The following is a 17406-nucleotide window of genomic DNA, read 5'->3' on the forward strand; positions in this document are numbered from 1 at the left end:
TATAAAAGTTAATAAATAAAATCTTTTGTTTTTATACTATATAAGTATATGAATATCTTTCTAAATCTCTCCTACCCAGTCAGCTATCACTTGCAACAAAGATTTTTTTTAATTCATCAGAAATAATAGATAGATATTATCTGACAGCATAGAGAATATTTGGAGAATCAAAGAATTTGAAGGTTGAATGGGACTCCACAAGCCATCTACTACAACCTGTACCCTACCATAAAATACCCAATAAGCCTGTGCTTAACAACCTACAAAGGAGAGGAGTCCACCAATTCTTGAGGAAACACACCACACTTTTGAGTATCTCTTACTGTTATCAGTTTTTTCCTGGCATCAAACCTGTATTTTCCTCTTTAAAACTCCTTCTGCCATCCCCCACTATTCCTGATTTTGCTCTCTCAGGCCAAAAAAATAAGTACAAATCCTCGTTGACATGATAGTCCATCAAATATTTAAAGACAGTTATCATGTAGTCATGTCTCTGCCCCTTATCTGTCCCTCCTCCACATCATTCTTCCTTTTTTCCAGGGTAAACATACCTAGTTTCCTCAATTGATCCTCAGCTTCTGTTTCTGAACACTCTCTATTTTATCAATGTCCTTTCATAAATCATGATGCCCACAGAAATAGTCCCCTATCTCTGAAATGAAGGGGTTATATTTTCTTAACTCTTTCATAGGGTCATCTGTGGCCACTATAATAAGACAGGATTCCATTTTCTTTTTTGTTCTTTCACTTTACACCATTTTAGTCTTTGTGTATATTATCTTCATAATTATGCTTACTTTACCATGCTTCTCTGAATTCTTCAAATTTGTTGTCTTTTATTACTAAGGTATATTATAATAATCTAAGCACCATGATATTTTAATACATTTCCCTATAAATAAGAGCCTGCTGTCTCTAATTCTTTATACACAAAAAAAATGCTATTATTAATAGTTTGGTACATGTGTGACTCATTTATATCTTTGACTTGCTTCATATTCATGCCTATGGCATATACATGAACTTAGGTCACAAAATACTGAAATTTCTGTCACATTATTACTCTATTTCTAAATTATTTTCTAAAATTGCTGAACAATTCGCAGTTTTTTGTAACACTTTATTAATGTATCTGTCTTTCAATTCTATAGCTCCATCAACAATGACTTTTTCCATCTTTTCTTATCTTTGTCATTTTGGAGGTGGAGAGAAGAAAAATTATCTTGTAGTCTTCATTTACAACTTCCTCATTATTATTAATGGGAAGCAATCTTTTTTATGTTTGTTAAAAGTTTGTAATTCTTTTAAAAAACTTCATATTTTTATATTACCTTTCCATTGGTAAACAATTCCTAGTCATATGTATCTGTGTTAATTCCCTGCATAGTTTTTAGATCTTTGTAAAAAAAAATGTTGCAAAGATTTTCCCCCAAATTTATTGTTTCCCTTCTTATCCTATCTATTTTGACTCTATTTCTGCAAAAGCTTCTCAATTTCATGTAACTGAAATGACTTTATCTTTCATAACTCTTCCTTTCCCAGGTAAAAATTCTCTCATTATTGGAGCAGAACCAGGAGAACACTGTAGATACACTGTGGTACAATAGAATATAATGGACTTCTCTACTAGCAGCAATGCAATGACTCAGGACAATTCTGAGGGACTTATGAGAAAGAACACTATCCACATCCAGAGAAAGAAATGTGGAAACAGAAATGCAGAAGAAAAATATATGATCAATCACATGGTTCAATGGGGATATAGACTCTAAATGATCACCCTAGTGCAAATATTAATGGTATAGAAATGAGTCTTGATCAATGACACATGTAAAACCCAGAGAAATTGCATGTTGGCTATGGGAGGGGGTTGGGGGAGGACAGGGAAAGAATATGAATCATATGAATCTAGTAACCATGGAAAAATATTAGAAATTAAATAAAATTTAAAAAAACAATAAATAAATAAATAAAATTCTCTCCTTATTACATAACTTTGTAACTCAGTCACCTTCTACCTTGTGCTGAGCACATTAGCCTGCCGATGACAAGCCCTTACTATATTTATTTATGATCCATTGAACTCCTTTTTTATAGATAAGAAAGCTGAAGATCAGAAAGGCAAAGTGATTTATCTAAAATTGTATATGTCTCAAATGTAAGTCTTTTGACTCTAAATTCAGAGTCCTTTTCATTACAACATAATTATAGTTGCTGATCTTTGCTATTGTGGAGCCTCACTCCAGCTTCTTACCTACCAAGGTTTAGATTAGATCCTGATCTAATCTAATTAGATCCTTTAGAGTAGGTCCTAAATGAAAGACTCCCACATTTCTTCTAGTTATTATTATTAGTCCTGAATTTATCTTGTATCACATACTTGTTTACATGTTCTTGCCCTATGCCCAGGAGAATGCAATCTCTTTCAGAGAAAGAAGTACTTATATTGAGCTCGATATCTTTAGCACAATGCTTGGCAATATAGCAAGCAATTAATAATTATTTACTGAACTGAACTAAACTAAAATTTATCTTTCCCATCCAGTGAGCTAGGCTCCCCGGTACCCTGACCTTAAAAGGGGCAGTCCTAAATAGATAAAAACTTTCAAGAAATCATCAAGAACAAGATTTCCATACAAGTTACCCCTAAAAAAGAAATAACTACAAAAAGGGTATTTTCTCCTTTATAGAGAGTCTAGAAGATAAATTGTTGTTCCAGATAAAAAAAAGAAATTAATATAGTTGTCCCAAACTAATGAATTAATAAAAATAACCTAACAGCTAATAATAATAGAGATTACATAAATACTATTAAATTATTGATCTTGGTAGGCCTCCTTAGAAAAACAAGATACCATCCAATTAAGAATTTAATGTTTATCTAAACACTAATTTTTTTTATAGCTTACCTTCACTCATGAATATTGCATGTACCCATCTTGGGAAATTTGCCACTTCCTGTCCAAATAATAGGTACTTTCTTATTCTGCATCTAAGCCCATAAGACATAAACCACTCTGAGTTCTATTTTCTGACCTGCCTGAATACTTCAAAGACCATACCATCATGACAATTCTAACAGTAAAGGCAGAGGTTTCTTGATTGTCAGCCATAATGCCAAAGAAGAGAGTAGGAGCTATTTCTATGTAGGGGTTATTCATAAATCAAGGATTAACAATTTTTTTCATTTCACAAATAATTCTATATATCAAGTATAATGTCTTCCATACATCTAAATATCTTATTAAATATATAAAAATTCAATCTATCAAAAACTTTTTATGGATGGCCAAAAGTTCATATAGTTCTTGCAATGTTCTACAAGCTTTTTCTTCACTCTGTCATCATTTTTACAGAAGCGGAGAAGAGACATAAAATAATTATGTATTTTCATTCAGGTATTCCTATTAGTAATACAGAAAAAAGAGGTTAACAAATGGAAGATGAAATTTTAAATACTAGAAAACCACAAAATTACTAAGCTAATAAGAAGTATAAAAGAAAAAATTTTGAAGACCAAAGAGAAAAAGAAAATTGGGAAGTAACACCATATTGAACTGACAAAATAAATATCTTGTTCATTGAAAATACCAACAAAATTAATAAGCCATTATTAAATTTATTTTTTCAAAAAGAAAACAAAATTTCCAAGATTATAAGATAGAAAAATCCATAATAAGTTGAAAGAATTAAAAATCTAAACGAAAATACATATCCAAAAAAGTACCAAAAATAACTATTTTAAAGAAACAAGAAAGAGAATTTGAGGAGTATACTGCCATAAAGATCACCTGAGCAATCCATAAATCAATTTTCAAAGAAAAAAATTCACAGAGCAAATATACACTTGAATTCTATCAAATTTTAGAGAAATAATCCTGTTGATGCATAAAGTGCTATCAAAAACACAGAAAAGAAGGTTCTTTACTAGCTTTGAACTATAAGAAAAATAAAATTCTGAAACTCAATTCTGGAAGAAATAAGAAAGAGGAAAAAACTCAAAGTATAACATTGATATAAAAATTTAAATAAAATAATAGCAAGGAGACTGTCATTATATTTCAAGTGATCAATCAATAAGCATTTATTAAGTTTCTGCCATGTGTCAAGCACTGTGCTACGTAAAAAGTAAAAAATATTGTTAGTCCTAAAAAGAGACTTTCATTCTTTGACAAATGTACATGTGCAAGTAAATACATATTAAATACAATTTAACTTAGGGAAAGCATTTAGAGGTATCTGAAAGGGCTTCATGAAGTAGGAAATAATGCTTGAGGTGAATTCTCAAGGAAACTAGGAATTCTAAGATGCAGAGGGAGTACATTCCAAAATTAGGAGACAGCCAATGCAAAACACAGAAAGGGGATGGAATGCTGTATGTGAGGAACTGAAAGGGGACAGGTCTGGCTATACCACAAAATGCATTGAGAATTATCATAATGAGCTGGGAAAGGGAGGTTGAAATTTGGGTTTTTTGACTTATATTCTTCTGGGATACTGGAAATCATTAAGTGCCTCTATATATTGTGTCTCTGAGTTCAGTATGTTTTACTTATATGCAGAATATGTTTTCTTTGAAAGTTATTGTTTTTTGCTTTTGTTCTTACAGAATATGCTTACTTCTATGTATTCCCATTCCCAATCAGTTCTCTTAAATATCTCTGGTGAAACCTGCCACCATGAATTTTTTTCTATTAATGAAGTTTTTCTATTCTACCAATTATTTATTCTGTGTAGGACACAAATTCTATATTCTGAATTCTTATATTTCTTTTAAACCATTTAGGAACATCTTGCTATAATTCCACGGTCTATTCAGAATCTATAGGCAGTTCTCTATCCCATGATGATACAAGTAGAAAGAAAGAACATTCCCTGCCCTCAAGAAATTATATTCTAATGGGGAAGACAATATTGGGGAGGGGGGGTGAGGAGAAATGGAAGGTATCCTTGCTGAGGAGAAAGTCAGAAAAATTAGGAGTAGAAGTCAGAGAAAAATGAAAACATGGCTGGCCTGACTTTTACTTAAAATGGAGGTTCAAGGAGGAATGCATCAATTAGCTGCAGAGGACACAGGTTGAAAGGGTACTTCCAGTGTTAGAGGTCTAGCTCCAGGGTGGTGAGGTCTATGGTAACAGAATCAGGAGTGAGGCACAGCCTGAGTCTGTGCTTTCAGGGCTCTCGGGAGAGCAGAGGGGAGGAGACACCAGTGATGCACATGCTTGCCTCCCTCTCGGTCTTGCAGACTTAAAAGAGTGGTCAAGAGCATGGGGAGGTTCGAGGACTTGTCCGGCAGCCATGATGGGTCCGAGGTGAGACTCGAGGCCAGGCTCCCCAGCTCACTCACCGCAGCCCCCCAGCCAACTCACAGAAACCCTGAATGGTGGTTTGGGCGGAATGCAGCGGAAGGAGAGATTTAGACTAGGGCTTTCGGATGAGAAGGACATCTGCAAACGACGGCAAGACCAAAGATGGTATTATTCCCGTTAGGTGCTGAGATAAAGTGAAAATTGAGATTTGGGGAGCTGAGAAGAACGGGGAGGACCGGAGCCAGTATGAGAGGGGCCTGAGGGAAGGGGAGGAGCCCCCAGGAGGAGCGACTGAAAGTCCCTCAGCATCCGGCCTAAAGGCAGAGCACCCACATACTCAGAAAACACCCGAGCAGGAAAGGGCCGGATGGGCCCGCCTGCGGGGGTTTTCATAGCTTAGCAAAGCAAGGCGAAGTGGCAGCTCACACAAATAGCAACGGCAAGACAAGGGGGCCGTAAAAGAATCCCTGAGCAAACCAAAGTCTCTCCGGCCAGATCTGTGACCCAAGGAAGAACAGGGACTTGAGCAGACATGCAGTCAGCAGCAATAGCTAGATACCCACATGGACGTCTGCACTTGCATACACACAGATGGAGAGGCTTTGTGCATGCTTATATATGTTTGTGAAGAAATACATGAATGTGCCATGTCCCCTGTACAGATGCCTACAGACGGCACGTGTGTCACAGAATGGCTGGGCCGGGGCCCTCTCTCATGAGCTCTGCTTCTGCTCCCTGTCAGGAGAGGAGGGGCCCATTTCAGCATCAGTTCTTGGGAGCTGGGCTCAGTTATGATGCTATTCAGAGTTCCTAAGTCTTTCAGAGTTGTTTGTTTTACAATATTGCTAAAGGACTAAAGGAGGCCTATGGTAGGAAAAGAGGGAACTCTGTCCCTACGTACCCCTAGGAGGCCCGTTTCCTGGGAAGCTCTGGAAATCAGGTGGGTGGTTTATCCCTGATGGGGTTAAAGTTTGTAATGTTAAATAGAATATAGAAAATGATGTTAACACGCAAAAGATTAATAAAGTTGGATTGCTAGCATTGAGAAGAGGAATTCTATTGAATGTTTCTATTGCACAAGTTGGCATAAGGAACAGTAAACTGGACTTGGCACTGTGTGACACTATCACACAATCATAAAAGTAGCCTTAAAGGTTCTTATGGGTTAGGTCTGAGGCAGCGAAGGTCTCCGTAGGAAGTCATTTAGGCTTGATATTAGAATGAAATAAGATGAAATAAGCTTGACAGTTTAGCACTTCACAAAATTCAACAGTTGGCAAAAGGAAATGTAGTTGGTCAAAGCAAAGGAAAGACACTGAATAAGGTTATGCCAAGAGAACACTGTTTCAGCTGAGTGAAGTTCCCCTGCTCCTGAGGCGTCCCTCACACTCAGCCCGCCACAGAGGCAGCCTTAGGGACATTTGTACTCAGCTGACCCAGAAGTGATGTCAACTACTTCAGCTTTTGGTCCCCTGAGCCACGAGAACAGTGCCTTAAGGAAAAAGTAACCGAACTTGCATGGAATCCTAAAGATTAGAATTTTGTTCCCAACACAGAAGCCACCTAGTCCAATTTTCAGATCTTATACAAAAGACAAATAAAATCAAAGAGGTTCAGCAGCTTTCTAAGGAACAAAAAGAAGTTGAAGAGCCAAGATAAAAATAGAGTAGATCAGGTACAACCATCACCCACTGCAAAAGGTTCCAGAGCAATGAGGCTTCTAAACCTAATTCCTGAGGGGCATCTATCCTCACTATCTGAGTACCTGAAGCAATATTCCTACTCTTTAGTCCTCATCCAAGCAAGTGTCCATGGTCCACTGCCACTGTATACAAAGGAAACAAATATTGACTCAATCACAGAAAGAATAAATAACATCCTCAGTTCTAGCTACAGCATTTCCATAACCAAGGCCAATCTACAAGTCAATAGTTAAATATGGAAAAGTCTGCACTCACTTTATATAGTATTCTTGATCAAGAAGGGTCTTAAATACCAATTTCATAAATTTTAAGTGATATAGGGAAAAGTATGTTAATAAAATTGGCTTCGAGTTTAGTTCTGCACAGTCTAATTCAACTGAAAAAAAAACCACCTAATTCCCCAATTTTACTATAGGCCCTAAGAATATGTAATATAATCTTTACAAAGTACCAATAAGGAGAATACTGAAGCATAGAAATCATACATCAAATTTTAGCCTAAAATAAATTAATTGTACTAAATGGATACTCTCTTTACAAATGGAATACTGCAAAAATAAACTATTACTACTACTACAGATAATTCTAGAATGATTCTGATATGTTTAATTTGTAAACTCACAAAATACTTAATGACAAAGAAAATATTTTGGGATCTAATTAAATAATGCATCTTAGAATATGTTAAGCAGGTATTCATTAATTTCCTAAAGAAAGACAATATTAGAAACTTCAAAAATTTATAAACATACATATATACATGTACACACAGAGACACACATATCTGGATATGTATATTTTTACATATGTGTATATTTATACATATATCCCTATGTGTAATTCCTAATTAGTTTTAATTTGATTAAAATTCTATTATGGTACTGAAAGAGGATGTAGGGTATGAAAAAAAAAACACAAACATCTTTTAGCACTCTGCTAGAAGTAGCATACCTCTGCCCTCATCTGAACTTCTTGGAGGAGTTCAGTATACTGTTGTTCCAAATCCTTCTTTTGTTTCTGCCAAGAGTTCTCCTGTGCTTTAATCTGTTCTGCCACTTTATTAAAAGTGTCTTCCTGGGTCTGCTGAAGCTCCCTCAGAGTATCAGACTTGTTTTTACAAATATATTCAAGATGAGTTATCTATATAGTTATATGAATAGACAGAAGAAATAATGTATTGTCAGATCATTTTTTCCAGTTCACAGTTTTTTCCTTAATTTCATTTTCTTTCTAAATGATATGAAAAAAACTAAGCCAGATACAAATTAAAATATTAAGAAAGTTGATAGAGGTATATCCTGTGATTACATTTTACCTTGAAAACTGAAATACTTCGATATGTTTATTCCTTTTTTCTCCAAATAAATTGTTACATTTAGGGTATATTTCAATAAAGATATTCAGGAGATCATGTCCAGGAAAAAATGAAGAAAAAATCTCTACTGATCTCTTTAAAGTGAAAGCAAGAATTTCTACTTGAGATAAGCTCTCTAGATCTGCATACATTGTATTTGCATAAAATAAAATAAAATAAAATAAAATGTAACATACTGATTTGAGAAAATAAAAAACTTTCAGGAAAAGTCCATTCTTTTCATATATTACTGATGTATCAACTGATGAAATTTATGTTATAGTAACAACTTATTCGCACTGAAAAAATCTATTAAATTACATCAGATTTCAAAATAATTCTAATAGTTAATCATGCTTATTAGCATTTTTAAAAATTCTGATCAAATAGAAAATATTTTGGGACAGATTCAAAATCATAAGTATCATTCATGCTGTCCCTAACTCTTCCCACTCTCATCCTTCTTAGAACATTCTAGTAACCCTTCTAATAGGATCAGAGCCAAAATTATCAATAGTAAGGAACTGCTTCCTGAAGTTGGGCCAAGAAATTGTTTCATGCCTTCAACAGATGAGAAACTTATGGAAACGTTTTTCTCTTCCTATCCCTCAAGAACAAATGGCAGTGTAGCCAAGATCTGGAATCCTTCTCCTAGACCACATGAGCATAGTTTGGACCAGCTAGTTCAATAGAGCCAGAAAATGAACCAATCTTTAACAGCAGCATATCCTCTAAGCCAGTTTAATTTATTGTGACCTAAAGAGGGATTTTTAATATATTTCCTTTGGAAAGACCAATAGTTTAAGCCTAATGAAATAGTGAAGGATGCATAAAAGTCTACTGTTCTTCCCCTTCTAAAAATATTTTTTGTATTATGAAGCACAGATTTTATAAAGAATTTAGAAGTAACAATCTATTATTACCTCTTGGAAAAGATGTTATAAAAATAATTATTTTTAATTTATTTTTAAAATAATAATAACACATTTACAAAATCAATTATTTTAAGATTATATTTTCTGGGTAACAATATCTTGCTTCTGTTTTATGCTAAGATAAAGTGTTGGTTTATTAGAGTAAATGACTAAGTCCTTTGAATTGCTTCATCAGTAAGATTAATTTATTTTCTTTTAATTAGGTCCCTGTGGCTAATACTGGCTAGTAGTATTAGCATGTCCTGCACAGAAAGTGGAGCTTAGAGACTTCATACAGACTTCAGTCACATTTACATGCCCACAGCAATGGCATCAAACTGAGTTGTAGACAAGCCATAATTAATGGTATTGAATTATTAACATCCAAATTCTTTTTGAAATAAGATGAATGTCAGCCCTTCTTAATGATACTGTGATGTGGACAAATGTCACTGAATTTAATAGAGGTATCTGGTGCCTGAGGACAGTTACCTTCTCATTAGCCCTGTTGAGGTCTAAGATCAGGGCATCAACATTCTCCTGCAAGACTGCACAAAGCTCAGACCAGGAGAATTTATCCAGCATGCCTTCTGGTTGTTTTATAAGCACACAGCCTGCTACCAAATGCTGATATAAAGTATGAAGGAAGGTTAGCTTCTCCTATGAGGAAAGCAAAAAAAGGAACTTCAGTATACAAACATTATAGGAATCCACACAGATAAGAGATTTTCAAAGGCTGAAAAGGAGCATGACACAATTTCAAAATGTGATAATTTTAATAAAATTATTTTTACATTCTAGGAAAAGAAAATATACTGATTAAACTGCTTATAAATTGTAACTCATAAATTTTTATAACTATGACATATGTTTGTCTTAAATTTGTGACAAAAATGTTATTTAACTCAATCTAGAATGTTAATATATTTTAAAGAATAACTTAAATAATTTCAGCATTATCCATGTATGAAATTGCTCTAATTCCTTCTTTCTACTTACCACGTTTTACTCACTTCCTAAAGGAAATCTATTCTAAATGCCTTATGATTATCCACTAGTGAAATGATGATAATAAGACAGATGAGGCCATTACATTTTTTCCCAAATAGTGCTCTTCTGTCCTGTGATTGGACATGTAAGAAATGCATAGTATGTGGTTCTGTTTATATAATAGGTTTTTAAATAATTACAGAGCAATAGCACAACTCATTTCCTGTCAGAAAAACAACATGATAATCTGCACAAGATACAATTTCCAAAGTCAAATTAGAAACATCAAATGCATTGGAAAATTGTAAAAATAGTATTCACTAAAGAACGGAATATAACATAAAGCAGATAACATTTAGTCTTAGAGTCTGATTCAAGGCATGGACTCTAAAAATAAAGCTAGAATGAAACTAGAGAATAATTTTATATGAACCTGATAAGATTATCTTTCAATAGAGCAACTATGAAAAAAACAAAATGCTTTTATAAATGTATAAACATTATAATCTAGCATAAGAGAAATCATAAGACTTCCTAAAGTAATTTTCTCACAATTTCTTTGAATGATATTATTAAATAATACTATGCAGCATAGCAAAGCACCTTTTCTAAACAGAGTACTTTAAAAAAAACATAGCTCTACAACCAAAATCTAGGTTCAGAAATCAAAAGAAATGTTATAAATGTGCCCTGAGATGTTCATTTGTTAGGTTAATATTCTGCCTTTTACAACTGCTGAGATGGTCAAAGATCCAATTCAAAATAAACCATAAAATGTAATGTGGAGGCATAAAAAAAAATTTCCTAAATACATCAAGTGATTAAGAACTTTCTGTGTTAACAATTAATTGTGTTGCCATTGTGTCCTTTTTGCTTGGGCTATGATAAACCAGGCATGATAATCATCCATTTGGCGTGAAAAAGAAATCCCAAACCCAAAATCAATTCACACATGTTGAACTCAACCACAATGCTGTAGACATGCTGACTTTACAGTACAGTCAGGCTTCTAGTTTCCTTTACTTTAATCATTATCTGATGTGTAGAACAATTCCAACTGCTTCATGTGGACACAATTTAAAACCCAGACTGTAAAAATGATGGAAAGAATGTTTCTTTTTCACTCAGTTGGCATTATTGTTCATATTTGTTGGAATAATGAGCTCAATATGCAGAACAACTCAGATAAGTTTGTTCAAAGCTGGGTAGACTAGCTGTATACCTCAAGTCAAAATAAAATAAAGGATAATTTATTCGTTAACAAAGACAAATCTATAAGATAAACATGTTTTGCCACAGTATAAATTAATTTAATTCAACAAACTTATTCCTACTATTTGTAAGGCATAATGTTTTAAGCACTCTTGATAAAGACAGGACAAAGGTACTACTCTCAGGGAGCATATAATCTGATTTGAAAGGACAAGTACAGAAATAACTGTTATTATTTTAAAAAGATGCAATATTCCAGGAAAACATTCAAGAAAAAAAAAGAACAGTAATAATAATAACAGCTATTATTTACATACTGCTTAACATTTGCAAGTTACTGCACTAAGAGTCTTATATTATCTTATTTAATTCTTATGACAACCTGGGGAGGGAGGTACTATTATTATAACCATTTTAAAATTGAGAAGCTGAGGCAAACAGGGTTTAGGTGGCTTTCATCAGGTCACACAGCTAGGTCTTCCTGACTCCAGGGCTGACATTCTATCTGTAGGTGTAGGAGGTAGAGTGGTAGAAGGGAATCACGTAAAACACAGAAGATGAATGAGAAAAAAAATACAATAATAGCAAGTACAGAATAATTAAGGCCAGAAACAGATAAAGGAAAAAGTATGAATGATATAAGGCTTCAAGTATATTAAAATATATAAATATGGCCTTGAATGATAAGATCAAGTAGTTCATATTTTATTCAGTAACCAATGGGACGTCACTGGAGTTTTTTGAGCAAAGCATTGACACGATCACAATACTTTAGGAAAATTCGGTGGATAATGGTATGGAGGATAGTCTGAAGAAGGGAGAGACTCCAGTCAGAAACACAAGTTGGAAGATTAATGAAATAACTAGGAAGAGAGAAAGGCCAAAACCAAGTTTAGCAGTAATGGGAGAAGAAAGGAATGGATAAATAGTATATGTGAACTATCATCCTATGAGTCAAAATTTGAAAACTGAAGTGGGTCTTAATGGCTAATGCTTCATAGATTTCTAAGATTTAATTACTCTAGTAATTAGTACCTGAGATTATTCCCAAATTAATCGAATACAAAAATGTAAATCTGTAATCAGTAGATAGGAGACCAAAGAAGAACTTTTAAAGGACAATCTACTTGGATGGTAAACTTCAAAGTGTACTTAATTTGTATTCATATTCATATTCTCAGTACCTTAGCTTAACTCCTTACACTAAAGTTTCTTAATAAATGCTTATTAATTAACTGACTAATAAAAGTAACCTACAAATATATATAGATATCTTATAAAATAGTATGACAGCAAAAGTGTCCAATTTTATGTATATTTCAATGTATTTCATATGCTTATACATATTTCAAAATCTATATAGCATGAATTCATCTTTGGTAATAAATCACAGAAGACCAAAAGAAGCCATTTTGATGTATGTAAATGTATAAAATAAGATTAGATGAAGACCTTTTCTGACAGTGCTTTTGTCTCCAGTAATACCTCAATATCCTTATGGAAAGCCTTAGAAAGCTTCTGGATTTCATTTTCAGATTGTGCTACTCGCATTTTCTCTTTCTCCCAACAGTGTAGAACATTTTGGAGCTCCACTTTTAAAGTGCCTATTATAGATTCTCTGTCTGTATACTTAGTTCGCAGGTGATTTAACTCTTGATTGCTATTAATCAGTTTATCTTGTGCTTCCTGTCAAAGATACCAAATAAAAAGAAGCTGGTGAGTTTACAAAACATTTGAGTAGGTGACCTCAATATGCTAAATAAATACAGAAAGCTTCCATCACTCCACCACCCCAGGGAATGGGGAAGAGAAAGCACCTGAGTTAAACCAGAAAGACAGCTTGAATTGAAATAACAGAGGTCCTAAAGATTTTACTAATAAATGATCGTAATTCAAAATTATGCTGTCATTTTATTTGTTCTCTTTACTCTCAAAGTATCTTAAGTCCTTTTTCTGTCAGAGAGATCCTATTCCAATATCTCCAAACAAAATTTCTTTAGTTGTTATATACATAATAAAGTAAACCACTATACTTAGCTATACTTAGCAGTCTGAGGGATAGGTTAAAAAACCCACATGAAAGCTTTTTCTTTACTGAATTGCTAATTATTCCACCGATATCTAAGTTTTTAAAGTAATATTTTATTTGGAAATTAAAAAACTGAAAAGACTTTAACATTTATATTAATACTAAAACTTATTAATAAGATGCCTTTATTCAATAAAGCCTTTAAGTCCATATTAACAAAAGTACAATTTTCACTATTAATATTTTGTGCTTGATAAGAAATTTTACCTACTTCAACAACTTCCCATAAACTTGTGATATTTGTGTACTAAAACTAAAAAAATACATTTCTGTGAATTAATATATTAAAAATTACATTAAATTTGGGCACTCTTAGGAGCTGTAAGTTTAATATTGTCTTGGCACAATAGAGTGTCAGTTAAGCAACTCAAAAGTTTTAAATGTCAGAAGCCAATTTACCAAGCTGTTTAGATCAATGATTCTCAGCCCTTCTAACCAGAAATGACCTAAAAAAGCAATTTCTCTTTTCCAAAACGATTAAAATATACTCCAAATTAAAAGTTTCCATACTTACTTAAAACAAGTTATTTTAAGAATAACACCTTTTAAGAATAACATTTTACCCTTTATTGTTTTTGGAATTCATGGCATATTAAAATGTATAAACTAGATTTAATTTGATTTTAAATTTGCTTTTTTTCCCAGTAAAATAGAAACAATTCTAAAACACTGTATATAAAGAATGACAAAATACTATTTTTAACCCTATAGCTGAACAATATGAATTTAGAAATATATAAAAGTATTTTATTTATTTATTTAGTAGTTTAGTTTTTTTTTTATTTAGTAGTTTAGAGTAGTTTATTTAACATACATAAAATATATTCAATGAAATATTTAATGTCAACATTTTCACTGTTCTAATGCAACCTTTTTCAAAAAGACAAGATTTTATTTTATCTTAAAGTCCAAACATATTCAACATATATATTATCCTTAAATGTAATAGCAAAGGAAAAAACTCTATTTCTAAAGGGAAAAGATAGCTTCCTAAATAACTATACCTTTAGACATTTGCTTAGACATTCCACCTCCTGTTTGGTAGCATCGAGTTCCTTAAATGTTTTTTCAGAAGCAATTTGCAAGCAGTTTAGCTAATAAAAGAGAAATAAAAGTAACTTTTAAAAACATTTTTACAAGCAGTAACATTAAAAAGCCAATAATTAAATATTTTATTGTACAACCAAAGGTTATATAAGATTTTGTGTAAATATAAATTTTCATTTTAGAAGTCAATCTCAAAAATGTAATTCACTTCATTTACTCTTATATATGTAGATCTTATTATAGCACTTATAAAATGAAAACAGGAAAATACTCAAGCTTTAAAATTTCAGTGACATTTCTATAAGATTTTATTACATACTGTGAATCTATATTTTTGGATTTTTATTGTAAATAATTTAATTGCTGAATTTTGCAAGACCAAAAAGCCACAAGCAGTGGCAACAATAAGAAAAAATAAGGACAGAGATGACTGCTCATTCTATACATGATGAAGGTATTCAGGGGTCTCTGGCTCCATATGACAACTTCAGGGTCAGTCACATGCAGTCCTACAGGGAAGGCTTGTGGCAGGTCATCAGTTGGTCCTGCACTGCTTGTGATTTATTTTCTTTGACAGTTCATTCTTCTTTCTGTCAGACTGCTTTTTTTGCTTTCTTTGCAAACACCCCCTTGGTCTCCCCACTGCTGTCTCTGGCACTGTTTCACAACAAAGCGCATTACTAAGCCAAAGCCTGCTGAGTCGACTTTTCAACTGTGCTAAGGATCATGTGACATTCATCCTCCCAAATAACAATTCGCTGTGGGTAACATGTTCCTGGTTACTTTGCAGCTTCCAGATCTGGGCCTCAGAAGAGTTTCACAAACTACTAACAATACTAGTTACCTTATCTCACTGGGAAAGTCCTAGAAATATTTGTTCTTTATAGAAATGTGATTATTTCCATGGTCACTTCTTTGGACTATTGAACAACCACAAAAGACATAAAAAAGATAATTTATTTTCTTCATTTATCATTATAAAAAAGGGTAGATGAGGGAAGTCTTCTAAAACTGAAAGTTTATGGCTACATCAACTATCCACAGCACCTAGCACAATGCTTAGAATGTAGTAGACACTAATAAATGTCTGTTGACTTGTTGACTTCCTGACTTGACTCCCAAGCCAATAAAAGCCAAAGGTAGTAAATGCAAATTTAAAACCCAAAATCTAGCTACATAACTTCTTGCTTTGAACAATCTGTTCATTGTTTTGTTAGTTAATTGCATCTAATATAATTGCTTCGTATGATCTAATTTGACAAGATGTAACTAAATAAACTCTTCAATTTTTAAGCAACAAATCCATAAAACATTTTAATACCCAAGAAGATTATCAACCAACACATTAAAACAATACAAATGAGATGATAAATATAAGCATGAGATTTTTCTGTCAGTAAATTAAAAGCTCCCAGGCTACACCAAACAGACACTTAATTTTTTTTAATCTAACTATACTTTGCTCTCTTTAGAGAAAAGCACTACACAGATTTTTCTCCTTTTTTCCCCCAAATTTTGCTCAAGTAGAATAGAACAATTCATAATTATAATTCAATAATACACTAAAACAGATATTATTTTCTAAATTTCCAATGACTTTAGCAAATATAAAAATGTATGAAATCTAAATCCATTATTTTGTATGTTAAAATCACTGGCAACCTTTCAAAAAACTAAGCTGAGAAGAGGAAGCTAAGAAATAGTAAATTAATTAGGAGTTCAAAAGTTTAGGATGATATAAGAAAATTAAATTTGTGACATAATACTTTAGGGTAACCTCAAACAAAAAGCTGTGACAAAAAATATTTCTTTTTTGCTATCACTGAAGCTGTCAATTCAACATTCTCATCTTTTGACCTTTGTAACAAGTAAGGAATATGTACTACACAGGCCGAAGGCTATGTGTGTGGAGCCAAACAGTGCAAGTATTACCTCATTAGATGCATCTTCCAGCTTGTTCTGGTAATCTGTCAAGGTATGCCTCAAAGTCTCAAGGACAACAGAGAAGCTGGAAGCTTTATCTTCGTCCTTGTGGACGCCTGGAGAAAAACAGAGGATGAAAAAAAAGCCCTTCAAGTCACAGGAAGACAAAAGCTAACCAAACTGTAACAGAAATATTATAATTACATAAACCTGCATGACAATATGGAACATGGAATAGCAATGTTATTCTCTAAATCAATATATTGTATAGAAATTTTTTGCTATACCATCTAAACAAATGGTCAAATTAAAGGTTAAAAAGTAATAGGTTTAAGTATGAAAGCTACTCTGCTTTGATGAAGTCCACATGTTGTTTTTTCTTATTTGTCAGTTACTGATAATTTGCTATGCACCTGTTTTTCAGCATACAACTAAGTAAACATCCCATAAAGGTTAAATTTTTCCTTTTTTTTTAAGTGTGCTTTTGGTTCTTAGCATTTCTAACCAGTCCGGCCAGTTATAATTTACTATTCAATCAACTTAATAAATCACTTCTGAGCCCAAGTGCACATAAATTTCTATTATGTTTGGAAATATCCTTCAACCCTTAAATTCTCTTGAGTTACTATCCAAAATAAACAATCAAAATGCTATTATCTACACAGACATACATCATGTTTCAATTAAAACTCTTTAAAACGGATACACTCATTGTACAAATATGTATATTTCCATTTATTATACCCTTAAACTACATTTTTTAGCTGAATCATTTTAATCAATGTTACATGGTCAAATACAGTTCAAAATAATAATGTAGTATGGCCAATAGTTTAGTTTTTAAATGTTTTCATTGATGAAAACA

The 17406-nt window shown here is 32.9% G+C and overlaps 1 protein-coding gene across 18 annotated transcripts in view; it reads right to left on the reverse strand.

Annotated features, from left to right (window-relative positions):
• The window catches only part of CCDC171 (coiled-coil domain containing 171), a 543314-nt gene that overhangs the window by 284845 nt on the left and 241063 nt on the right, over window positions 1-17406 (reverse strand). For all 18 annotated transcript variants that reach the window (XM_056805336.1, XM_056805339.1, XM_056805345.1 and 15 more), the window contains 5 exons: window positions 16551-16657; window positions 14576-14665; window positions 12968-13168; window positions 9773-9940; window positions 7964-8152 (listed from right to left, as the gene is read on the reverse strand). In XM_056805336.1, the coding sequence (XP_056661314.1) occupies window positions 7964-8152; window positions 9773-9940; window positions 12968-13168; window positions 14576-14665; window positions 16551-16657 (755 nt within the window). The remainder of the gene's footprint in view (window positions 1-7963; window positions 8153-9772; window positions 9941-12967; window positions 13169-14575; window positions 14666-16550; window positions 16658-17406) is intronic.

Source organism: Monodelphis domestica, chromosome 7, assembly GCF_027887165.1.
Source record: "Monodelphis domestica isolate mMonDom1 chromosome 7, mMonDom1.pri, whole genome shotgun sequence".
Classification (NCBI taxonomy): domain Eukaryota; kingdom Metazoa; phylum Chordata; class Mammalia; order Didelphimorphia; family Didelphidae; genus Monodelphis; species Monodelphis domestica.